The sequence below is a fragment of the Ixodes scapularis genome, unplaced genomic scaffold (assembly GCF_016920785.2).
Source record: "Ixodes scapularis isolate PalLabHiFi unplaced genomic scaffold, ASM1692078v2 PGA_scaffold4__175_contigs__length_147842914, whole genome shotgun sequence".
Taxonomy (NCBI): domain Eukaryota; kingdom Metazoa; phylum Arthropoda; class Arachnida; order Ixodida; family Ixodidae; genus Ixodes; species Ixodes scapularis.
The window spans coordinates 109544652-109571296 of NW_024609879.1; the positions used below are offsets into that span (position 1 = coordinate 109544652).

At 47.2% G+C, this 26645-nt stretch overlaps 1 protein-coding gene across 1 annotated transcript in view; it reads right to left on the reverse strand.

Annotated features, from left to right (window-relative positions):
• LOC8032941 (galanin receptor type 2) overlaps nt 1–26645 on the reverse strand; it is an 81107-nt gene that overhangs the window by 26877 nt on the left and 27585 nt on the right. Inside the window, exon 3 of the mRNA XM_029970709.2 lies at nt 13804–13954. Coding sequence (XP_029826569.2) covers nt 13804–13954 — 151 coding nt within the window. The remainder of the gene's footprint in view (nt 1–13803; nt 13955–26645) is intronic.

The following is a 26645-nucleotide window of genomic DNA, read 5'->3' on the forward strand; positions in this document are numbered from 1 at the left end:
AGTGAAATAAGTAATGTGCAGCGGTAGAAACCACTTAGTGCAATTCATTGTTTTTTTGTGGTCTCTAGCTGGAAAATGCGTCGCGATAAGCTTCTGTTTGCGCCTGGATTAAGCTCAATTTTCTTATATTTTTCCGTTGCTTCGGAAGCGGTTTTTCTCGAGTGCAAAACTTCTGGGCTTAAAGTTGCCGGAATTCTTTTCTCTTCATTCTTCTCGTATATCATTAATTTATTCTAAAGAAGAAAAAAAAACATTTCGGTGCCATTAACAAGAACAAAAAACCAACCTCCTTCCACTGTCTTTCAAAGCAACGTTTCTAAATGTTACGCACAGCACACCGGACCACTTATTTTATAGATACTCATATTGCTTTGGAATGATTTCTTGTTTTCGTTTTCCATATATCTTGTTTACTCGTCCGCATATGTTGATCACGAATAACGCGCTCACGGAATCATGTTCAATAGACTTGTTGCAGAACGCACGGCGCCCCCTCGTGGCGTCGAAACGACTGCCGGGAACGTCGTGTACAGATCCGTCTACAGCAGGCGACGAAGGCGACCTTGGACGCAACGGAGAAAACGCTGGCGAGCGGTGGAGGGCAGGAGGGCAACAGCGCTACCGTCTCTCTTTCTCTCTTTTTTTTTTTTTTTTTGTCTTGCTCTTTAGTGTCGCGTGGCAGACGTTGTGGGGGAGAGTATGTGCTTACAGGACGTTCCCATAATTCATTGCGCGCTCCGCGCTCTGCCTTTTGATATTTTTGGATGAGGTCTCTAGAGACACCGGCGCAGCCAACGATTTTTTGTCTTTCGACGGCATCTAGGCATAAAACCGCAATCCTATTAGTTGCGCAGTGATAATAAAATAACTCGGGACTCGCTACGTCCTACGTTTTTGAAATTGTCAGTGACTCGGAACAAGGGACTTGGGTGCGGGTCTTGGAAACACCTATTGACCGATCGCGTTCGACTACATCAGCCTATATACAGCACGAAACAACACATAACCTCATGGTTTGCATCGAACACGACAGCAATTCAAAGTATAGCATGAGTTTCAATAGGCGATCGAATTAAAGACGAACTCCTTTCGTTCATCTGATCTGTCGGCATAGAAGCACCCATTTAAACTCTCCCTCTTTCTACTCCTCCTCCTCCTCCTCCTCCTCCCTCCTCCCTCCCTCCCTCCCTCCCTCCCTCCCCCCCCCCCCCCCCCCCCGGCCCAACGGGCAACCATCGGGCCAGATGTTTTCTTTAAAAAGAAGACGTTTTCACCGCAGTCAACAGCAAAAGCACCAGCACCGGACCGAAATTGAGTGAAATCTTGGTTCTCGCCATGCTATTTTCATTTTGAAGTGTCTCGTCCGCTGCCTATTATGCTCCCTTTTACCTCAAGTCCGACCGCTCATCGCCTCTGTGCGCTTGCTGTCGCCGACTGAACGGATCGCGCACAGTGTACGCGCCCCGATTTTGCGCATTTAAAGAGTACAGCTTTTAGGCACCCGTTCTCACATTAAATGGCGTCGGCGTCGCCATTGCCCTCGGCGTACCCGCTATATACGGGAACGGGCGCCTCAAAAGTTCCATAATGCAACACTGAGTGCGATACATTATCGGGCCCCCCACCGTCTACAATCCTCGTCCTCTCTGGCCTACCCTCAAACAACAACAAAAAGTCAATGTATATATTTTTTTCTATGATATTTTTTACCAGGGACATATAGCAAAACCAAAATACCTCAAGAGCTGCGCTTTTAATTTCGTGTTAGAAAAAAAAACACGTAAACATCTCTCATTTTTTTCTGGGCATGATTGATTTAGCTAGTGATAGAAAACCAAAAAATGAAAAGTACCATGACGATGCACTTTTGACGCTGCCTGATAGGCTCCATTGGAGCGTAAGAGGAGCGCAAGTTCTGCTTCTTTTGCTGGGGTTGTGGTGGTGTCAAAACGCAACGCTCTCATTGGCTCGATTAAAATGCTAATGGTTAGACCGCAAGGTTGCTTGTCTTGAGATCTACCCACTATCCTTCAATCAGAGCCAATCAGAGCTCGGCGTCTTTCTGACGTCACCGCAACCCCCTGCAAAAGAAGCAGACGACTTGCTCTCTGCATAGCGTCGGCTGCTGAAACGAAGTGTATGCAATAACACGCTGTTCGCCCACACCGGGCGTGGCAACTGCGCGCGTGCGCAGAAAACTGGTTCGCGTGAGGTAGAGCATCTGCGCATGCGCGCGCGGTGCCCACGACAGCGTCACCACACTGGTGCGACGTCAGAGGGTTACGTTGGCGCATAGAACCACTCGAGCAAAGTCGCAGCGAATGACACTCAAACTCGCGCACACAACATAAAAAGAAAATGTAAAAATCCAACCTTAAATGATAAAAAAAACATAAAAGAGGCATTCGTAGAATATATATATATAGAAACAAATAAAAAAGTAATGAGGATACCAAAATGAAAATAAAAATATCTCGGAGCAAAGAGTTGAGCATGGCAGAGTCGAGTTCGCTACAAACTCCGATATATTGGAGTCCCTTGGTCCTTCTTTTCCTAAGGCCGTATAGAAGAGCGAGCCAATAGGGGACGGTGGAAATTTATGCGGCCAAACTTGGTTCGCGAGCTAGCCGGCCATGAAAGCGCGAGGGACCGTGGCCACAGATAACGTAGAGAATAGAGGCTCCGCGCTGTCTCCTTCTTCTGCGTGGGTGCTCGCCGCCAGTGTTGATTTTGGCGCCTAGCGCAAGTTGTGGGGCCTGGTAGTATGGGGGCAGCAGTTGCTCGATGGGTAAACAAACGATGCGTGTATTTTATGCGCTTCGGAGTTTATTTCCATGCCTGAATTGCGAGGCTCTGGATCTGATTCGTTGGTCGGAGTTTTTCGAGTCGGCGTCCTCACGGAAAACAAAACCTTCAGCAATTGAAGCAAAGAGTGCATATCACGCATACAACAAAAATCACAGCAGTCGTTTCAATAAAAAACAAGCACAAAACGAGCATCCGATCACATAATTGATAATAAGGTAACCCTGATAACAATGCGAAGCACGTAGCGCTCACCGCATACGTTTCTCGGTAAAGATAACTGTTGCACGAGCTGCCGCGACGAGGGAAGCTTGTGACGTTAGAGGTGACGTCACTAGCCCTTTATACAGGGCGTTTCACGTTAGAGTGAAAAAAAAAGAATTCCTAAATTCAGTATATTCGAGGTAAAAAGATAATTTTCTCGGAACCGCATTAAGCCTGGTGGCGGACGTTAGAAAATGCGCGATACTTACTAATTAGGTCTCTAATTAACTAAAGATTACTGATCAACTTTTTATTTCGTCAAAATAGACAAATGGTTCTATTTTGACTGAGCGTCATCAGAAACCACTCTATCGGTAATTTTCAGAAAGACTTTGAGCGCATGAGAAGCGTAGTAGTGCGCTTAAGTTACCAGTCATGGGGCAGGTACAAGGCTGGGACTCTCATAAGAGACGGAAAACTCGCAGGGGCGCCTTACCGGAACTGTCAGCCTTGTACCTGCTTCATGCACGAGCGGTTACTTTAGTGCACCACTACGCTTCTCATGGGCTCAAAGCCTTTCGGAAAATTACTGATTTAGGATTTTGGTGACTCTCTGCAAGTTTCCAATTGGAGCCCTATGTCTATTTTCACTAATTAACAAGTTGATTAGACATGTTTGGTAATTAGCAAAACTAATAGACCCTTTCCGACATTCAGTTCGGCCATTTTGATCTTTATCATCATCTGTGGAACGAAATCTGTGCCGTACCAATGGCGGCCTTCTAGGGACCTACAAAGGAAGACGCTGAAGATGCTCCTAAACGGATGCGACCCAACGGATCTGAGGCCTGTACATTCAAGGGGTTAGTACGACGTGACTTAGGAATGAGACACAGGAGCAGCGTAAGCGTTCATCTCAAACTCAGATTCAGTCAATCTGTGGGCGGCAGACAATCGGCGTTAAAGCCCTTTGGCGTATAGAATTTTATTGAGGCGTCTCTGTAGGTTGGAGCTTTGTTCTCACTGCAGGTACTTGGTCACCATCGAACATCACCAAAGAACTCACATTGAAAAATTCCTCGCGTGCCGTTGACTTGCGAAAGTGACAGCGCCCGATCAAATACAGTCCATTTCCGACAATGGTTTGGCAAAACCTATAGTGCTATACGAACCACCAGGTGGCACTGAATTTCGGAAAGGTGTCTATTACTAAGTATCCCGCATTTTCTGATGACCGCCACTACGAGAAAAGACGTTCCGAGAAAATTATCCTTTAACCTTGAATGCACTAATTTTAGGAATTTTAGTCACTCTTACGCGAAGCGCCTTGTATATGAAAAGTTTAATTTACAGTGCATTTACTCTGCTTTCGTCATTCATGTGGTATAGTGCAGTGGGCAATCGTTGCATGTGATACCACAGCTTCGCTGGCCATGCAACCACTTTCCCAGCGGGAATTGGATCTCCGACTTTCTGTCTCTCTGTCTCTCTCGCTCTTTACATTCTCGGGAAAAAACATGTCTTTGTGCAAGAAAAGGTAAAAAAAGATTCGAAGCCATTTCATCTTACCTGTCAAAGATCAGAAAAACGTTCGAGATATAGGAGTCTAAAAAAACAAATACTATTAGAAAGAATTACTGGTGAGGTCCTTTACAGAAAGCGACAGCTAACCAACTGTATCTAATTTGAGCAGGCTCGACAAGCTTGCAGTATGACTGTATGTGCACTCATAAAACAATGAAAATTAAAAAAAAACTTAATCTATTAACATAGACTATATTGATAGATGTTTTTTTTTTACACAGTTCAAAGACGGGCTCCGCGGTCATGCGTGCCATACCACAAAAAGTGTTCAAGCTGCTTAGACGTTCTATCTTACAACACGTGACATGATCACTTACCGTGGTGGCGCCCTCAAAGTTTTGAGCGTACCCCTCACACACGCTGCCCCAAAGCACCTCCTATATTAACAGTCACCCGCCAAAAAAATTGAAAGACGTTCACAACTCACTGTAATGTAGAATTAGAGCGCAGCTCTTAAGGAAGTGAGGGAGGGTACGGAGTGGACGGTATGCCTTTCCTCCTCCCTCATCATCTACTCCTCCCCTGCTCCTCGCCTCGTCCCCCTCTTCTCTTCCTACTCCTCCTCCCTCCTCCTCCAACGCGCGCGTCACCGCGGTGCATTATGTGACGTTTCCCGTAATACACCGCGGGGTAACGCCGACGGCGAAGCGTCACGCAGATCCGTTATACCGACGCGTTACGGCTACGCCAAGGCGTCGGCGACGCGTCGCGAAAAAGCGTTCGGCGCGAGACACATGCGCGTCAAAACTGTCCGATCCGGCGTGCGAACTGTCGGGAAGATGGCTGCTCCGAATCGCTGCACCGGACGGTTCGCGACACATGGTTTCCGACGCGTCTTGCGTCGCTCCGTTCAGCTCCGCCCAGTTTCGGGTGTCCCTCTACTAAATGGATGGATGGATGCTAATGGCTCTATTTATAACGGGCGGTAGTTCGCGCCACCTAACCTAGAAAACTAAAATACTTCCCTCGCCCTTCTTGGTTTTTCTGACTTTAAAACAAACATAATATTTTTATTGCCTTCTATTAAAGTGTGCGTGTGGGAAGATTTTCCGTGAGGCTATTTTTCTGCTCAACATCACTTAATCGCAAAGGACCGCAGCGGACCTTAGAGCCATCCCAGCCATAGATCCCAGCGAAACGAGCACTACGTACAAATCACGTGACTACGTACGGCGCGCATTGCTGCGTCTCTCCCGAAGCTCACATGACACTGGAATGGCTCGTAGCGTCCACTGCTGTCCATCCTAAGGTGAAACCGAGTATATTCGGGTTTCGACGGTCTCGATCGGGTCCCAGAAAGCCGGCTTGCTTTGGCGCGCGAAATCAGCAGCTCGTTTTGTGCGCGCGGGAAAACTCGTAGGCGTCCGTTTCCTTCACAACCACGACTCGCGTCGCGTGACGCACCGCGCACCGCCACATCGGCTTGCCCGAACCACCCGAACCCCGAACCACGTAGCGCCTCCTCGCCCGATCGGTCCGAAAGTCACGTGACAACATGACCTTCGCGCCATCCGTGCTCATTGGCTGCAGCTCTCCGAAAATCGGACCGTGCGTGCGGCGATATCTGGCAAGTTGGTCGCATGTCGGCGCCGGACGGAGCACCCGTCCGACGCTCCGGTGCGACGAAAACCCTCGCCCTCGGACGTCGTTCCGGCGGTTCGCATGTCGGATCGGATGGATTTTTCGCGCATGTGTCTCGCGCTTTACGCCGATGCGTTACGGCTACGCCAACGGCAACGCCGGCGCGTCACGAAAAAGCGTTTCGCCGATGCGTTAAGCGCGAGACACATGCGCGTCAAAACTGTCCGATCCGGCGTGCGAACTGTCGGGAAGATGGCTGCTCCGAATCGCCGCACAGGACGGTTCGCGACACATGGTTTCCGACGCGTCGTTGCGTCGCTCCGTTCAGCTCCGCCCAGTTTCGGGTGTCCTTCTACCAAATGAATAGATGGATGCTAATGGCCATATTTATAACGGGCGGTAGCTCGCGCCACCTAGCCGAGAAAGATAAATACTTCCCTCGCCCTTCTTGGTTTTTCCGACTTTCAAACAAACGTAATATTTTTTATTACATTCTATTAAAGTGTGCGTGTGTGAAGATTTTCCGTGGGGCTATTTTCCGTGAGTCTATTTTTCTGCTCGAAATCACTTAATCGCGAAGGACCGCAGCGGACCTTAGAGCCATCCCAGCGAAACGAGCACTGCGTAAAAATCACGTGACTACGTACCGCGCACATAACTGCGTCTCTCCCGAAGCTCACATGACATTGGAATGGCTCGTAGCGTCCGCTGCTGTACATCCTAAGGTGAAACGGGGTATATTCGGCTTTCGACGGGCTCGATCGGTCCCAGAAGGCAGGCTTGCTTCGGCGCTCGAAATCAGCAGCTCGTTATGTGCGCGCGGGAAAACTCGGTGGCGTCCGTTTCCTTCACAACCACGACCCGCCGCGCGTGACGCACAGCGCACCGCCACATCCGCTTCCCCGAACCACATGGCGCCTCCTCGCCCGATCGGTCCGAAAGTCACTTGACAACATGACCTTCGCCATCCGTGCTCATTGGCTGCGGCCACTGCGGCCTTCCGAAAATCGGACCGTGCGTGCGGCGATATCTGGCAAGTTGGACGCATGCGGGCGCCGGACGGAGTCCCCGTCCGACGCTCCGGTGCGACGAAAACCCTCGTCCTCGGACGTCGTTCCGGCGGTTCGCACGTCGGATTTGCGCGAGACACATGCGCGAAAAAACCATGCGATCCGACGTGCGAACCGCCGGAACGACGTCCGAGGGCGAGGGTTTTCGTCGCACCGGAGCGTCGGACGGGGGCTCCGTCCGGCGCCCGCATGCGTCCAACTTGCCAGATATCGCCGCACGCACGGTCCGATTTTCGGAAGGCCGCAGTGGCCGCAGCCAATGAGCACGGATGGCGAAGGTCATGTTGTCAAGTGACTTTCGGACCGATCGGGCGAGGAGGAGGAGGCGCAATGTGGTTCGGGGAAACGGACGTGGCGGTGCGCGGTGCGTCACGCGCGGCGAGTCGTGGTTGTGAAGGAAACGGACGCCATCGAGTTTTCCCGCGCGCACAAAACGAGCTGCTGATTTCGAGCGCCAAAGCAAGCCTGCCTTGTGGGACCGATCGAGCCCGTCGAAACCCGAATATACTCCGTTTCACCTCACGATGGACAGCAGCGGACGCTACGAGCCATTCCAATGTCATGTGAACTTCGGGAGAGACGCAGTTATGTGCGCGGTACGTAGTCACGTGATTTTTACGCAGTGCTCGTTTCTCTGGGATGGCTCTAAGGTCCGCTGCGGTCCTTCGCGATTAAGTGATTTTGAGCAGAAAAACAGCCTCACGGAAAATCTTCACACACGCACGCTTTAATAGAAGGTAATAAAAATATTATGTTTGTTTTAAAGCCAGAAAAACCAAGAAGGGCGAGGGAAGTATTTTAGTGTTCTAGGCTAGGTGGCGCGAGCTACCGCCCGTTATAAATATAGCCATTAGCATCCATCCATCCATTTAGTAGAGGGACACCCGAAACTGGGCGGAGCTGAACGGAGCGACGCAACGACGCGTCGGAAACCATGTGTCGCGAACCGTCCTGTGCGGCGATTCGGAGCAGCCATCTTCCCGACAGTTCGCACGCCAGATCGGACAGTTTTGACGCGCATGTGTCTCGCGCTTTACGGTTACACCGACGCCGACGGCGACGGCAACGTCGCTCAAGCCGGAAACAGGCGCTTAAGAGCTGCGCTCTAAAACACACTCACACGCACACACACAGAAAAAAAAGGTCCGGTTCTCTGGGGATTGTTACTAGATTACCATTTTAAGCGTTGAATTAAGGTATACGGAAGTGCATCTTAGAATAACTTCACGTTATTTTAAAGCATGAAATGCTTTTTAACGCTACTCCCAGTACTAAAATTTTGTCCGTTCGTCCATCCGTCGGCCCGAGCATTTCCCGCTAAATTTAACAAAGAAATTGATTGCATGTGACCTTACACGAATAATGGAATAAAACAGCGCGAAGATAGAAATAGGAAGAGACACACCAGACAGGACAGAGCGCTGACTCGCAACTACGGCTTCTTTACTCAACGAAAAAGAGAAAGACAAAGAGAAGGAAAAAAGATAAAATTATACAGGAAAAGAAGAAGAAAAAGAATGAAGAAAAAAAGAGAAGAAAGAGACATTACTGTACGCAATCACACGCGCACCTTTCACCCATGGTAGCTGACTACGGCACGTGCTGGACCCTCATTGTCAACTTCAGGAATTCCAGCTCCTTGCCTGACAACGCCACTGATGCTGCGCTGATACACTTTTTTCCTCTACTCTGGATGTGGAAGGCCTCCAGCCCCTCGCGTGTCACTTTGTCCCTGTGTCGTCCCAAGATGGTGGTGGCACTAAAAAACGGCTCGCACAGGCACTCTTTACAGTGAACCGATAGGTGTCCTCCCACTGTCGCTCCGAGGGAGTACCTGTGCTCGCGGAGCCTTTCATTCAGGCACCGTCCCGCTTGTCCCACGTAGGTTGAGCCGCACGAGAGGGGGATACTGTAGACTACTCCCGTGACACATGGGACGAACGGCCTGGCGTGCTTCTTGCTACACTTGTTTCTGGCGATTCCCTCTGCCTTCGCATGAACTCTGGGGCAGATCTGGCTCATTTTTTCTGGTGCGGAGAAAACCACTGGGATTCCATATCTTTTTCCAACATTTTTTAAATTGTGAGAGGTCCTGTGTAAGTACGGGATAACTACAGGTCGCTTGCGTTCCACATCGCGTTGTGTAGACTGGCTACCCTTTACTTTCTTCAGCAGTTTGCTTGCGACGTCTGAAAGTAGTGTCGTCGGATAGCCAGCTTTCCTCAGTCTTTCTGTCTGTATCCTAAAGCTCTCCCCCAGAGTGTGGAGGCAAGATTTTTTGAGCGCTGAGCTCAGACAAGATGTAACGATGCCCCTCTTCACAACCTTCGAGTGGGCCGACCTCCAGTCGAGGATGCCTTTCTTGGATCGTGGACGATAGGTCCAGTAGACACGCGAGTCTCCTATGCGCAGGGAAAGGTCCAGGTACTGGAGTACCCCTTCTTTTGGGACCTCAAAGGTAAACCTAAGGCCTCCCCCACACTTCTCGAATACCGCCACCACTGTGCCAACCAACGCTTCCAATGTTCCAGATCTTCTGAAAAACACCAAAAAGTCATCCACATTGCGAATTATCTTGATAACACTCGTACCGCCTAGCTCTCTTTCAATGCCACAGTCCACTTCACCGAGGTAAATGTCACTTAAGACGGGGGCTACGCAAGAGCCGATACACACACCCGACTTTTGCCGGTAGCACCCTTCCTGCCACCCGACTACCATTGACTGCAGATAGAATAACAACAACTCCAAAAAGCTTTCCAGGGATACTCCACTAGAACTCCTAAAAGCCAGTTCTCCATTGGCTTCGATGCACCCTTTCACTGCTTCCAGCAATCTGTCGTGCGGCAAGGAGTAAAAAAGATCTTCCACGTCTATACTACAAGCGTGCCTCACCTCTGGACCCTCTGCTTCGAGGTACTCTACAAGCTCCAAAGAATTGAAAACCCTAAAAGGGTCCTTGATATTCAATGACGATAACTGTTTTTGTAGGTAGGAGGCCACCTGCCTTTGCCACGATCCCTTTTCCGTGACAATGGCTCGAAACGGGCACCCTTCTTTATGGGTTTTGGCGCTGAAAAACGTTTGCAGGTGTACATTCTCCGCTTTTTCTACTCTCACCGCCAGCTGGGTTAACGCCAGGCGATCACAAAGTCCTTTTGCCCTGTCTCGAAGTTTCTTCAGATCCACATTGACCGGTCTGAATTTTTTTTTCTCAATGGCCGCGTTTGCCTTTTCATTGAACATGCCCTTTGGTAACACAACAAACTGACCCTCTTTGTCGGATAACATGACACGTAGGTCACTGTCTACCACGAAATCCACCAAAGTGGTAATTGGACCAACCTGTCCTCTTCTTCTTGGTGATTGAAGAACTTCCACACACTCGTGAATGCACCTTGGCCTGTCCCCTTCCATCGCCTTCTCTGCTACGTTCTTGGCCAGAGTCACCAACTCGGAAGGGCTTAGGACCGGCTCGAAGCAGAACTTGGGACCCAGCTCTAACGGCTTGCCAATTTCTGGAGGAATCTCGGCTTCACCCAATGTTGTGTATCCGCGGGTCGACGGAGTCATCAGGTCCTTCTTCTTTGGAAGTTGTGGCCGGATTCTCTGCCACAAGAACTCCGTGGCATCCCTTGCTCTCTTGTTCATCTCATGGTAGAACCTTCGTGAATTGGCAGGGTTTTCCTTTGCGGAGGCACAGGCTACTCTCAGGCAGTCTCGGAAGAACCTTTCCTGGCGCCAGTACTCGGATCTTAAAACACGACACACCCTTTTTGTGTGTCCTTCCGATGGAGCGAGGAGGCCGAAAATCCCCATAGCGAATTATCAAGATAATTCGCAATGTGGATGACTTTTTGGTGTTTTTCAGAAGATCTGGAACATTGGAAGCGTTGGTTGACACAGTGGTGGCGGTATTCGAGAAGTGTGGGGGAGGCCTTAGGTTTACCTTTGAGGTCCCAAAAGAAGGGGTACTCCAGTACCTGGACCTTTCCCTGTCATAGGAGACTCGCGTGTCTACTGGACCTATCGTCCACGATCCAAGAAAGGCATCCTCGACTGGAGGTCGGCCCACTCGAAGGTTGTGAAGAGGGGCATCGTTACATCTTGTCTGAGCTCAGCGCTCAAAAAATCTTGCCTCCACACTCTGGGGGAGAGCTTTAGGATACAGACAGAAAGACTGAGGAAAGCTGGCTATCCGACGACACTACTTTCAGACGTCGCAAGCAAACTGCTGAAGAAAGTAAAGGGTAGCCAGTCTACACAACGCGATGTGGAACGCAAGCGACCTGTAGTTATCCCGTACTTACACAGGATCTCTCACAATTTAAAAAATGTTGGAAAAAGATATGGAATCCCAGTGGTTTTCTCCGCACCAGAAAAAATGAGCCAGATCTGCCCCAGAGTTCATGCGAAGGCAGAGGGAATCGCCAGAAACAAGTGTAGCAAGAAGCACGCCAGGCCGTTCGTCCCATGTGTCACGGGAGTAGTCTACAGTATCCCCCTCTCGTGCGGCTCCCCCTACGTGGGACAAGCGGGACGGTGCCTGAATGAAAGGCTCCGCGAGCACAGGTACTCCCTCGGAGCGACAGTGGGAGGACACCTATCGGTTCACTGTAAAGAGTGCCTGTGCGAGCCGTTTTTTAGTGCCACCACCATCTTGGGACGACACAGGGACAAAGTGACACGCGAGGTGCTGGAGGCCTTCCACATCCAGAGTAGAGGAAAAAAGTGTATCAGCGCAGCATCAGTGGCGTTGTCAGGCAAGGAGCTGGAATTCCTGAAGTTGACAATGAGGGTCCAGCACGTGCCGTAGTCAGCTACCATGGGTGAAAGGTGCGCGTGTGATTGCGTACAGTAATGTCTCTTTCTTCTCTTTTTTTCTTCATTCTTTTTCTTCTTCTTTTCCTGTATAATTTTATCTTTTTTCCTTCTCTTTGTCTTTCTCTTTTTCGTTGAGTAAAGAAGCCGTAGTTGCGAGTCAGCGCTCTGTCCTGTCTGGTGTGTCTCTTCCTATTTCTATCTTCGCGCTGTTTTATTCCATTATGTACAACGATCACCAACTAGCCCAGCTTTCAACATTAGTACCTTATTACACGAATAAAGCTTCCCCGCTAAATTTAGTGGGAAATTTGATGTCACACGGCCTGGCGTTACGAGATATGCAGGCCAATTCAGTTTCCCCGCTCAAATTAGCGGAAAAAAGTACGTCACGTGACCTATACATCAATTCAATTTCCCCGATAAATTTAGCGGGAATGTTGATTTCACGTGACTTGACGTAGCGGGTCCTGCAGACCAATTCGCTTTCACCGCTTAATTCAGCGGAGAAATTGACGTCACACAACCTTCATCCCAATTCAGTTTCCCCGCTAAATTTGGCGGGGAAATTTATGTCACGTTACCTGACGTCACGTAAATTATACACTAATGTAGTTTTCCAGCTAAATTTAGCGGAAAAATCAACGTTACGAGACCCCACGTCATCAGACCTCTACTTTTTAATATATATATATATATATATAGATGCCACGTCATTTATACCATAGAAGACTGTATATATAGTCTTCTAAACAAATTAAAATTATCTCTTTTTAAATACTGCATTTCATGCATTATAGAACTTTGAAGGTAAAATTGCTGCTAATTGAAATGCCACGCGCGTCGTTTCTTCCTTCCACAACCAAATCTTCTAAGAACTAATTCGCGCGCGTCATAAATAATGCGCAAAACTTGATTTTTTACCGCAACAATATGCAGAACTCGTGTCCATTGTTCGCCACACTCAGACCTCCAATTTCTGACGTAGAAACATCAGCACTACGGCCTTTCGGTTAACTAGTATGGTGTGTCGCGGCAGGCCAGGCCACAGCGTAGTCGAAACACGGTCAATTTATTCGGTGTTGTGGATCGTGCCGGGGTGTACCACGTTCGAAACGTGCGCGCACGTCGATTAACCCTTTCAATGTTCCCCTAGTGAATACACCGATCTTATATGAAGCGTTCGGCGGGCCCACAGGGAAACAGGGTTGAGACTTTGGTCCGGACCCACGCGGGATGGAGTCCCACTTTGCTTCTGTGCCGCCTGTCCCAAGTTCTGCGAGTTAGTTTTGCTTCATTTAACTTTCCCCGGATAATGTCCACCAAACTTCTAGCTTCCTCTTTATGACTATGATCCTGTTCTTCTCCATTTTTTTTTTTATTCTCGCCAGAAAAACCCGGCGCCCCCGCCACATCCGCTACACCTCAGGGATGGGAGGGCGAAGTCCCGTGCGCTTCATGACCAAGTGGTCTCCAGCGTCTCACATTCACTATCGCATACGGTATATAATGGGTCGACCTCTTGAGATTGAGCCCTGTACGTCTTTATCATAAACACTACCGCTCTCGCATAGAAATTTAGGGTGAGGGTTTCTTAATGCATCTGCGAAACTACGACCCAGATGACACAAATCAAAAGGTTTGGTGTAATGTCCTGTATACGCGCTTTCGTTCATTTCTCTGCGAAAAGAAAAGAACAGAAGGTGGGTGTTTTCATTTTCGCGAAAAGAGGTCCTACCTTTCTTCGGTTGGCCTCCTGTCTCCTGAGGCTGCCCTGCCTGGTGAGCGAGATGCCTCGGAGCAGGCAGCGCGCGATGCGTCCGCAGGTCCAGCCGATGAAGGCCAGGGGCAGTAGGTACATTAGCAGAAACAGGCAGGCGTAGTAGCCCCTGAGCAAACGTAGAAGGAACAAGGGAGCAAATGAGAAGGTGAAACATCTCACGTTTATCCACTAATCTATTGTACCCTTACGGCACGTTCACACACTTGCGTTTGTTTAGGACCGAGTTTTCGTGACCTCTTACTACGAGAGAACACACTGGCACGATGGCGCCATCTATGAGTTGGCCCTGGAACTGCATTTCACTAAAACAAAGCTTTTCCGGTATTTTCGATATATGATGTACCTACTATTTATACAAAATTGTTTGTTATAACAATGTCAAAACTTTTGTTCGAGAAAAAAAATGGAAGAATGGTGCGCGAAAAAACTAGGACATATACGGAAACTGCAAGTGTTCCCCGGCTACCCGAGAGATGGCACCAGTGGGCGTTTACGTCGCAAGAGATTTTAAAAGGTTTTAAGACACACAGTCGTAAGCCGTCGCAAGTGTGCGAACCCACCTTTGGCGTTTCGAAAACGCCACTCGAGGTGGGACCATATCGGGTTAAAAATAACTTAAAATACAGAGCATAAACATTGCTACCAATTTAGTTGACTAATATTCCCGGCGAACTCTGCTGCTACATCTAGAAAAAAAAAAACGGTTGCAAAAACGAACAAAAACATTGTGAATATGAAATGTGCACGTTTTATTAAATCCAAACCAAAAATGATAACAGACGGCAATTCAAAACATGTCGAGTTTACCGATGATATGTAATACCCCTGCCAGACGGGCTAATTTAGTGCACTTTAAAGGGGTCATGAAACGATTTTCCTACTTCTTCCTCCTTAGCTTTAATCTTCAACTCAAATGCGAATTGTGAAATCACGTGGTCGTGACATTCCTTCGGCACCGGTGCGATGACTCCTAGCTTCCACCGTGCTTTTTATGCACACCATAGACCTTGTCATTCCCCAGTGATGATAAGTTCCGTCAGGGCACTCATTGGCCAAGAACGCGAATCCAAATATTCGTCGACGGATTGATTGTTGACGAGCGCATACGTCCGAGTGACGCAGTTCTCGTGTCCAATGCGTGAGCTGGGCTCTGCTGACGTCAGTTTGGCGCCGGTGACGCGCTTTTGGAACCGCGGATGTATCATAGTGGAAAGGCGGAGAGCTTTCGAAGGCAAGAAGGTACAAAATAGTCCGCTATATTTTCAAATGTTCCTACCGAAAAGCCGGTTTTTGACTTTCTAGCCTCTTTCTTTTGGCCAACTAAACGATATGCGATTAGTAAAGTGCCAATTTAAAATCGTTCATCCCAACCCAAAATTCGTTTCATGGCCCCTTTAACCAAGTGCGCTTCGCCTTTAGTGTCATTTCCGTAGTGTGCCACACGGCTTCTTCCTGAAGAACACACTTAGCTTCGAGTGAGTTTGACGAACCCACTTCATTCGATCGAGTGCGTGGCATCGATAGTTGTGTTTCAGCAGTCAAACTTAACAACACAGAAACCAAAAACGTGGCGTAAATTTTATTAAAGAATAAGAAATTCGTGAAAGAGAGTACAGAGAAGAGTGGCATTGACAAAAATAGTGGGGTGGACTTGGAGTTTAGGCTGAGAGAGAGAGAGAAAGGTGACGCTTTATTAAATTATTTGGGCGAACTTAGCCTTGCCGATTAGGCCGGCATTGTCCCGTCCAGAAATGAAAATGAAATAATAAAATGAATAAAACTAACTGAAATAAATGATGATTCAAGAAGAAAAGAACACACTCACACACGCACACAACACAAGAAAAAAAAACTTAGTGTTTGTTTTGTTTCGAAGATAAGTCACAAGTCCAGTCACGCACACTTCCGGTCTTTCAAGTGTTGATGGCACTCAGTATTTCATTCTATAATCGTGCTTGTAGTCCAGTCGCCTGGAGGAAGTTTAGGAAAAGGGTCCGTAGTAGCTTTCTTCGAGCTCTTCTTCCAGTTGGATATATTAAATCTGTAATGTCGTTGATCTTGAAGTTATGCCTGTCAAGAGGGCATAGTACCTCCAAGCGCCATAGAGAATACATGTAGATTTTTGACGTTTTCAAAAAATTCCTACATGAGAACCGCTCTTTGTATTTGCTTAAAACTTTTACGATAAAGAGATTAAAACTTAATTGTTTCATTGGCGCAGATAATATTTCTCAGTATTTAGCACAAATATATATTTTTAAATCGTGAAATCGACTCAAAACGGTAGTTTTGACACTTTTGGATTTAATGACGTTTTACATAATCTACCAATTTTTAGAAAACAGTCTTGTTCGCGCAAGTGCCTCTAAAATTTAATACGGAATCGATTGGTATCAAAATAATTAGTGTAGGTTAATCCGTTTCGGAACTACAGCGATATTTCCGAAAACGAGTTTTTTCTTTCGGAAAAGAAAACAAAAAAAAAATTTCGTGTGTTTTTCATTTTGTTCTTTTCCCGCTAGATGGCGGTCTCTGTCAGTAGTTTGAGTTCGGTGCACACATTTTTTTTTTGTATTCATACGCGATCTTCTTTCGTTCGAGCGACAGCGAACGCGGTTTAGTTCAACGCTGTGGCGCTTGGCGTTTGGTGCGTTCGAATATTTGCCGTTCGGAAGTGTTGCGTTCGCCTCTGGCGTCATGGGTCGAAAGCAGGCTTCCTACGGCAAGCGAAAGCAGTGCCTGATTGAGAATACTCGTAAGCGACAGTGTGTGGAAGCTTCGCACGTTGAGGTTCCTGGTGAGATCGTCCCATCGTGTTCCAGACCGGATGGTTTTGTTAGCGAGAGGAGCGAAGGTGGTCCTCAAGCCGCGACCGTGCGAGGCTCGCCGTAAGGTGTTCTTCTACGGCCGTACTCCGCGCCCGTATCCTGTTTCATTGTGCACGCCGAGGCGTCAGCGTGCATGTCTCGCTTTCCTGTTTCTCGGTGGATAGGTCTCCGTGTTTTCGCACGTGGCAAATTCACCTTGGAGCCATGGGTCGAAGACAACCGTCCTATGGCAAGCGGGCCGCGAGGTGTTCCAGAACCTCGTGATCCGTCAATGCGTTGTGCTTGTTTGTACTTTTTTTTTTCTGACGCAAAGTTTTATATTATCGTTATCTTTCACACAAACGTCCTTCGGCCTTGGGGTCGTGGAAATCGGGGATGAAGCGTGCACAGAGTAGATCGTTGTTTTCCTCCTTTATATTTTTCACGGACGTTCTGTGAGCTCCGGTTCGTGGTCACCGCAATCTGACACGGGGAAAACCGGGTGGCCTGCTCTGTAGTCAGGGTATTCTTAGGGGAGGGTGATAACTCGCTGTTCTTCTGGAAATTCACAAATATCCCAAAATGGTGACATGGGTAATAATTAAAGTATGTTTTTTTCCGGTGTTTATTTTTGAGCAAAAAGTCGGTGCATGTTTTTCGGTGCTTATTTTTTTAAACACCAGTTTATTATGATTGAACGTCTCGTGATGATGCTAAAAAGCGTTGGTAACAGAGGAAGAAAAATGGGATTGGACAAGAACATTTCCAATTGTATTCACATATCTCATACGCTCTCATCGCGGGAACATCTATCCCGACCAAAAATGCCTGTGAACGCATAATCAGTGTACAATCTCTTGGCCTAGAGAGCTATTGCACACGCCCGAACGCGCTTCACACCCCAGTAAACGAAGTTGGTGGCACCCAGAAGGCGAGTTTTTGAATGGTCTGTAGTAGGCAAAAGAAACAAATAACAATCAAGGCATCTCAGTTCCCCAAGCGAAGAGGCGCGTTTCTAAGGTCAATGGTTCCGGACGACACTAATGTTGTTGACGTTGTCTTCCAAGAACCACACCGACCACTGAATAGGCACTGGGAGGATGGTGGATTGACGAGAAAAAATGTTTCACAAACTTCTACAGAGAAGGCGTTTCGAAGAAACTAGCCGTCGCTAGGGCGGGAACAGTCACCGACTGGAGTGTTTTGGTTTTACCCAGGCCGAATAGAATATTTCGAATCACCTGAGTTTTTCGGTTGGAACCAATTTAGTATTTTTGTCACCGGCGGATGTTTATCAACTCAGAATAATAAAGTTTGTTCTAAAATTATGTGTTTTTTTTTTTTTTTTGGTGAATAGAGGTGATTTGTTGAGTTCAAAACTTCGCATTATCAAAATAACAAACATCGAAACGTTGAACACCGGATTATGAAGTTGCTAAAAGGCCAAAGCGCCGGAAGGCAACCCTGAACTGCAACAATATTTATTTACTTCGACTTCGGAACGTATTTTTGCAAGGCAAACTGGACGAGGGCAAGAAAGAAGGGAGAATAAAAGGGCCGGGAAGGGAAAGGTAGTTCGGAAAAATAGAGTGAGGAGAATAAGGAGTTTCAGCAGATCGTTTCCGCAACCCGCTAAGCGCTAGCTTAGCTCTGCGTCATCCGCCACGAGACCTTGAACTATGCAGAAAAGACTGGAGGCGTGCATGCTCAGTTGCGACGCGTTCTTTGAGGATACCGATACGGAGGAGAAAAACGGCCTGCTGAATCTCGCTATCTCCAAAGCTGACTGGTAATGCCACGCAGAGGAAACAGCGGCCAAACGTTCCGGGCGTTGAAAATCAACCCCCTTTCGAGATACGCTCATGAAGGTGGTGCATATATATGTTATGTTTGCAGCGACGCATAGCAAACGCCTCAACGATCGCGATTCCTTTCAAACTCTGGCCCACGCAAATGATAATCTACAACGCGGTTAAAAGCGATGTCTTGGGCACTCCGATAAGTCGTTTTTGTTCGCACTGCGGATTATCGGTTTCCCGAAGTTAGCACAAAGAAGTTCAAAGTGGGGAGTTTCTGTGTGCCTAACAGAAAATTAAGCACCCTCAACATTCCATAGCTTCGCTTAGTGAAGTGGCCTACTAATCCTTGGGGTCTCGTGCCTAGTTGTTCTGAAAACAGAGAGAAAAAAAAAGAAAGAAAGAAGGAACTCTTGAACGTTTTTGTTTAGACTTGAGTGACACACCCAACCTCTTTCGTAACAAGAGTCGTAAGAAAATTTCTACCTCTCTCCAATATATGTGGCCTCGTAGGACCGCCGAGCTCGTCAAATAACTCCAGCGAAGCACAAGGAACCGCTCCCTTGCGGCAACACAAAAATATTCTATAATATAATTTGTACACTCGTTACTTTCACAAAACCGTGGGACCTCGTATTTTATCCTTCCCTCGTTCATATTTCTTTCTGCGCGTTATGGTTGTTATGGCGACAGACGCGACTTCACTCTCGATCACGTTAGCTGAAAGAAGAGACGCAAAAATTGGGGTGGGTAATGACTCAGGATATTGCAGTGCGTCCCGAGATTTATGTATTTATATAGTAAATAGATTTGTTCTGTGGAGTTAGCAACCCACCGCAGTTCTGCAGCCGTGATGTATTTGGAAGGCTGCCATGCAGTGAGGGAAAAATGTGACTTCGGTTACCACGTCTAGTTTGAGGTCAGCGGGGCAGACAGCAGCGGAGAGAGGGGGGATTCAATGCGGACGCTGACCAGTTTTGCAGAATGGGCACCCCCATTCCATTCCAATTCCATTCCGGGGAATTAAAGTTTCGATAATTCAATTCCTTTCAACTCCTAGGAATGGGAACAGTGGGCTCATTCCCACTCCCGGAATGGCTGAATTGTTCCATTCCATTCCGCTAATTCCTAAACGTAAAAATTGGCACTTGACAGCTATATTGTGTTGTCGGCATAAGCAGCATAAAGCTGCCATTATCAACGCTGAGACAATTGCAAAAAAATGCTAAAGGCCCCAAAAAACACTGAATTTGCTAAGCGGAGCGCTGGTGGAACAAAGTGTTTGTTTACATTGTACTGCAAACACCGAGAAAGTCCCTTGACATGTCGATGCTTGTTTAAGACATTGGTCTTACGACCACGTGGCTCGCAACAAACAGCAACACTCAAATTCACTCTTTTTTTTTTGCATTTGACTTTTAGGACATACGCGACCAGCGTGTTTGTCTAATAAGACCATAAAAAATACCCAGTTCGTGCGTGGCGCAGAAATAAGCTATATTGCTGTATTCTTCAAAAAGAGCAACACGGCTATAGTACGCTGCTGGAAGCAACTCCATGCACAGCGGCAAAAACACATCCTCTGACAAAGTGAAACCCCTACGGCGCAGTACGAGGGACCGCATAGACCAGGTCACGAAACTGTTTTTCTGCAAGTCCAGTCAGTTCGGCCACGCAACAAGAGCGGTTACCATAGTCTACTTCACCTTACCATGAACTACAACAGACAGCACGAGAGCTATCCAAACCAATCCAGTGCCTTCTGAGTGACGCGTGACCCTGGGGCGCAGCAACGCGCCGTGCGTGTAGTCCCGCTCACTGTGCTGGATTGCCTGGGGTCACACGTAACGTCCACAGCGGTCCACCGCAAGGTGAAACAAAGTATGCAGAGACTAAAGTCAAACGAAATGAGCGAGAATCCGCTAGCTTCCTTGTGACCCTAACCCACTTCAATGTAAAACATAGAACACAGAAAACAAGCATCGGGACAAAGACCAAGTAAAACGCGGACTTACACATAAAAATGCAGTACAAAAAAAAAAAAAAAAAAAGAAACAAGCGTCGGAGCACAGCGCAACGGGAGAAGAGAGAAGTGAATCTGGTTTTGTTTTCATGCTGAAGCAAACCCACATTTCGCACCTCAAAGGAGTGCGAGGGAACGAACCTGGAAGGCAGTGGGGTTGGCCGCCTGCTAAACAACGCTTTTCGAACTATAAGAAAACAATAACTGATCATCTTTCGGCGGCGCCCGAGTACAAGAGTTATCAGAGCTGATGAGGAGCCGTGCACGGCGGTTTCTTTTTTTGCCGCTCCCTTCGTTTCTTTTGCTTGGTGCTTGGTTTCTTGTTTCGCTCTCGTGTAACGCCGGTGAAGCCCGTAGCCTGCGTGTCCGTAAACGCCGCCACTCCCACCCACCTTCACTTTTCTGCTCTTTGCTTTGACGCTTGTTTTTTTTCTTGTATTGCGTTTTCGTGCGCATACGTCTGTTAGGGCTCTAGGCCGGCTAGCAGTTTCCCGCTCATTTTATTTCTGAGCAAGTGACTCGGTGACATGGCTCCGGTTTCGCTTACTGTAAACACTAAAAAAAAAAAAAGAGCTTGGCTCCATTCTATTCCCATTCCATTCCGGGCAAAAGGTATCTAATTCCATTCCCATTCCATTCCCCTCAACGTTGCCGCCATTCCATTCCCATTCCATTCCGGGGTCGTGAAAATGCGGAATGATTCCGGAATCATTCCAACTCCGGAGTGGCAACTCCGCAACACTGACGCTGACATCGACGGTCCCGAGATACAGAACAAAGCAAAACGCGCTCGCTTTGCATCTACGCTCTGCCTTTGTTCAACTGTTCGTCAGCGTGATTTGTTTCTGATACAATGACTTTCGCCGGTTGTTTCTGCGGAAATAAAGCAAAAGGACACTAAATATTGTCATTGCAAATGATGGTTTACCAGATTTTGGGTTTATGACAGCAAAGCATAAAAAAGATGCTGGGCCTTTTCCTCGATATTATTATATGATCTCTATGTTTGATGTAGACCATCGCGATGCTCGTAAGAGCCATCAATGCAAAGTCATACTTTTCTCTCCCGCCCGGCTCTGTAAAACCACTGAGCTCGTCAAATACCACAAACAAAGTAGGAGCACCAGTTCTTCTGAAAAAGCTCCTTCAATAGATGTAGAAGCCTTGTCTATGTTATACTATTTTCAACCGGATATAAACGCGACGTTCAACTTGTAAAACCTCCAATAAGTGAAAGTGTACGATAGCATCCGTCGTATATTCATTACCTCCATAACATCGTGGCACCTTGCATCCTAATCTTTCCTCGTTCAAATGTTTCTTTTTTTCTCGCATTACGGTTGTTACATCGTCAAATAAAAAAAGACGCAACAGTTATTTAATTACATGCACGAAGCAAGTAATCTAAAACCGTACGTTCTGTGGTTTCAGTCCACCTAAGCTTATGAGTCCACCATGTCATGGGTTGAAACAAGTAAAAGTCATTGCCAAAATGATTAGAATAGAAAGTAGTCTAACGCGGATATCTTCCAGCAAACGTTCGCGCGCCTTAAATACGATTTCTCAATAAATCGCCACTATGCCCCTTGGACACACTTTGGGGACCAACACATGTTTACGTCCTTGAGTCAGCGTGTAGTGCTGCACCGCAATAAAATGCAAAACGAACTCTATAGGCTGGTTCACACTGTTTGTTTTTGCTAGCTTAGGAGGGGGTCACATACCCTATATTCTTATCTTCCTCCAGGACAGACGTACAGAGTCATACCGCAACACGCATATGTGGAACACACAGAGCTATCGCTCTCCTGTTGGCGGTACAGTAGCAGACGACACGACATAGCTCCGTGGTCTATCAAGGGCATGGCTTTTTGCCCTCGCCCACGCATATATATATATATATATATATATATATATGTGTGTGTGTGAGTGTGTGTGTGTGCATTGCTTACAGGGCGTTGTAACAATCACCAACACGCGCGAGAAAAAAAATCTTATTGAGTACGCGTGATTTTGGGTGGCAGCTCTAAAGATGCCCGATAAATGTCGTCCAGCTTGGGGAAAAACCAATCCTTTTTGTTGTAAGTTTGACTAGCGTATGCTCGCAGCTCGTTTCTTGTCTGTTTTGTCTATACTCCGTTTCACCGTAATTTGGCAAACCTCAGTTAGAGCTGCTGTGAGGGAATCACAGTCGCGGAGCAAAGCACGTGACAGCTACATTTAGGAGCAGTTCTATGGCACCTGGAGCGCGTTTCAGACTGGTGTGTTTAGCGTCCTATCCCGCCCACACATTAAAAGTGGTCCCGCAGTGGTAAAAAATGACGTCACAAAAGCCGGAGTGTCATGCTGTTGTCTGTCGCGGTCCTGGCGATTCATCGTAGAAATGCTGGCGAAAAGCACGAGCGAACGCAAGGGTCGCTGTCGCCATGGCGTCCCAACGAAAAACAATTAAGCAATTTTGACGTTTTTGTAATTCGGTAATTTAAATAACCGTATATTTTTTTAAGGAAGTGAAGACATCATAATTAAATAGAACTTCCATGCTAAAACATGCAGTGCGAAGGGAAGCCAACTACTCTTTTTAATGTCCAAAAAAAGAGGCTATGCAGCATCGTTCGTACAGTTTTTTCTCGCACATTATGTGATGTTTTCTAACGCGAAAGTACCGACGTAGAAACGCTGTGGAGACGACATGAAAAAAAAAAAAATTGAAGTGAACCCAGTCTTGTAGTTAAACGAAAAAACAACAACAAATATTTAACGATTTTTTATGGTAAACGCTTCACCTCTAAGTAGAACTTCAACCAAGTGGCGGTTACGCGCTTTCACGCCCATTTCAACGAAGTTGGGAGAACGATGTATTGCGTCTTGTGAATACACATGTGGAGCAGCATGTTTATGTTAGAGGCATTGTGTGTAATCGCTGCGCAGTACCTGCCCAAAGAAAATATTATTTCGGCACAGTCTCCGTTTCCGTCTACGTGTGCTACGAATACAGCAACTCTGTTCGTAGAAGAAGTGATGAGGAAATGGCGTGCCCTTGATGATACGATTGTGATTATAAAATACAATTTTTAATGAACCAATAATTGCGACCTGTCTGGTCGCCTGGAACCCCGAAAACTACTATCGTTCTCTGGAAAGTTCATTAGCTAAACCTACACCAGTTCCCGAATCCAACACAGCACTTTTGAATTTTAGCGCTGTAGATAGCTCTACAGTTTTGCAACGTTGGAAAGCATCAGAATGATTCAGAATCACTGCGGAGTTGCTACTCGGGAAGATAAGACTGGTATTTGGGAGAAACGGACAGTGGGCATTTGAGACAGGGGAACTGTCGTGGGACAAACGTGCTACAATCGCATACCCTTCCAAGGTCGTCGCTCGGGCGACCGCGTGCGCCCAAGAAACCTTTCTTTTCTTCTCTTTAGAGGGGGGGGGGGGGGGGGGAAGTGGCGAAGCGCTGATAATCTTCCTCCTTTGTGGCTTTTGACAGACGCACAACGAGACTGGCAGAACAAGCGTTTCTTTCGATGGAGGCGTTCTGTCTGTGTATGCGAACATGATTTTTTTTTTCCCCTTTTAGTAGTTAGTGTTTCTTGCCTTGACTCGGGTCCCAGTGGGTGCGTGGTCATTGTATGCCCATTATTTTTTTTTATTTTTTTTTTTTTTTAGTTTATGGTAGTTTTTGCGCTGATGGGGTATCAAGGTAGACGAAAAGAAAAAAAAAATTGTGCCTCGACAAAAAAGAAAAAAAAAAGAAACAAAAAAAGTTGTTGCGATCAGGAGCGTTTTCAAAGCCCGGAGCACCTCGCCTTCGTTCCCGTGACCATGTCGCTCGCTTTCGCGTAGCACCCCTCAATTCTGAAGGCCACGGTGTTTTTCAGGGAAGGAGGCGATTTTCGGTGCGCGCGGTGTTACCAAAGGTGCAGGAATGAAAGCGTAACCCAAGCACTTGAAGAGAAGGGGAAGACGGAGCTCTCTTTTTATCGGGACTCTCTTTTATAGGTCTCCACGTCGCGATTGTCCTACAATATCAACTTTCATTTATTTCTCGCTCGTGGCTTCCCAGTACTGCGCGCAACTTTTGAGATTGGGTATAGTGATAGCTGATTAACACGGTGCATATTCTAACACACAATAGTTTTGCGAAATCAAGGTTTCGCTGAAATGGATAACTCGCACGTACAGTTCGACGCGCAATACCTTTCGCGTATTGACTCGCGAGAGATGCTCCCAACACGGCTGAGTCTGGTGGTGTTCCAGACCTAACATCTACATTTTGTTGCCTTACCTGTTACTATTTCGCGCGAAATTTGCGCCATATCGAAATGAAAGCGCATGATGAAAGTGACGCTTGTTTTCCAAAATTTCACGCCAGCTCATTGTCTTCGCTGGTACCTTGAGCGTTTCCCAGCGATGCAGGCCGTTCAACAAGAAAAAAGCGTACGATGGCATCATTCGATCGTACACTCATTACTTCTATAATACCGAGCCGTCTCGTATCCTTCTGTTTTTCTTTCATTGTACTAATATATTTCTGCACATTACGGCTGTTACGACGCTAAGTCTGGCTGCACCCTCGCATTCGAACTTAGCTTAGATCAGGGACTGACCAGTGTAAATCAGGAAAATATAATTAACTCTGTAGCAAAGTAAATCCATCATATCGATCGGAAATACGATTTGACACATTCCATCTGAACACATACTGTGCACAGCGAATGCAGTAGAGAGTCAGCGTGCAAAACGCCGCCACACTGAGCTACCATAACATCTAAGCGATTTTTGCATAGCACCGAGCACGGAAAAGAGAAAACAGATATTCATTCACATAAACGAAGCAAATTTTTTTAAAGCCCGGACACTCCGTACGTTTAACCTAGCTGAGGTTATCAATAGACTCGACCATATCATTTGTCGAAACAGATAAAAGACGTTGGCAAAAATGATTAGACTGAATAAGTGAATCTAACGCACGTATTTTACCAACCGACGGTCGCGCGCCTTCAATACCATTTCCAATTGTCACTACACACCTTGGACACACTTTGGGAAGCAATACATAATTACATCGCCGCCCGAGGTCTTCATTGAACGTGTAGTGCTGACCAAAATAAAATGCTAACCTGACTCTCAATCGCTCGCCGCAAAGGACGATTTCGAAGAGGCGGTACTTTAGGTCACTTTAGATCGATAAAAATAAAAAAAAGCTATAGAAACGAGCGTTGTAAAAAAGGGAACCGACATTTTTATTCCTACCTCCGAACAGAAACGAGCGCCACCCACTGCATCACACAGAGTGGAGGCCGGACTCGGCCACCGCGCGTATTATCACCGACGTCCGATGCTATGCACTCTGAGCTGACCGACCGCAGACATACCAAGCGCGCGCGAGGGAGGGAGAAACTTTCTCCGCCGGGAGAACACGACACATTTTGTGGATCTATTTCACGTAGCGGATAACGCGGGCCTTTTCACACTTCGATACTGGCGCCATCTAGAAGTTGCTCGTTCAACCACGTTACGATCCGCGCGCCATCTGGTGGCCGAAACGGACGAATAAATAGAGGTACCGCGCCCTCTTAAGTTCTTGAGCGAAGTCCTTTCGATGACTCTCGAATTTATTACAATCACAAAGTAGGTGATTTAAATCTTCTGTAACACCACAACTGTCGCAGGAGGCTGAAGGTACCTTACCCCATTTGTGCAAAAGTTGTCTGGTGCGAGCGGTTCCGGTGCGAAGTCGGTAAAGTAGAGTTGCCTCCTTGCGGCGTAGGCTTCCACTGAGACAGGGCTGATGTTGGCTATTTTTTGCCTCCGACAAAGAGTCGAGATGTTCTTTGACACGTATGCGGAAAGCTTTCGGGTCGTCAGGTGTGTGTATTGTTCGCTCTTTATTGTGCGCGTTCGTAGCAAGGTTGTCCGCTCTTTCATTTCCGGCGAGTCCAACGTGGGCGGGAATCCATTGAAAACATATTTTGAAACCGGAGTCCTCAAGGGATTCTGTCGCGCACCGAGCAGCCACCGCGATTTCTGATGTTCCTTGTATATGTTTTAGCTGTTGCAGTGCACACCGAGAGTCTGTGAGCACAACTACTTTTTGCGGTGTAAATCTCTTAAGAGTATGGAGTGCTTCCACAATTGCTATTATTTCTGCGGTCGTGGAGG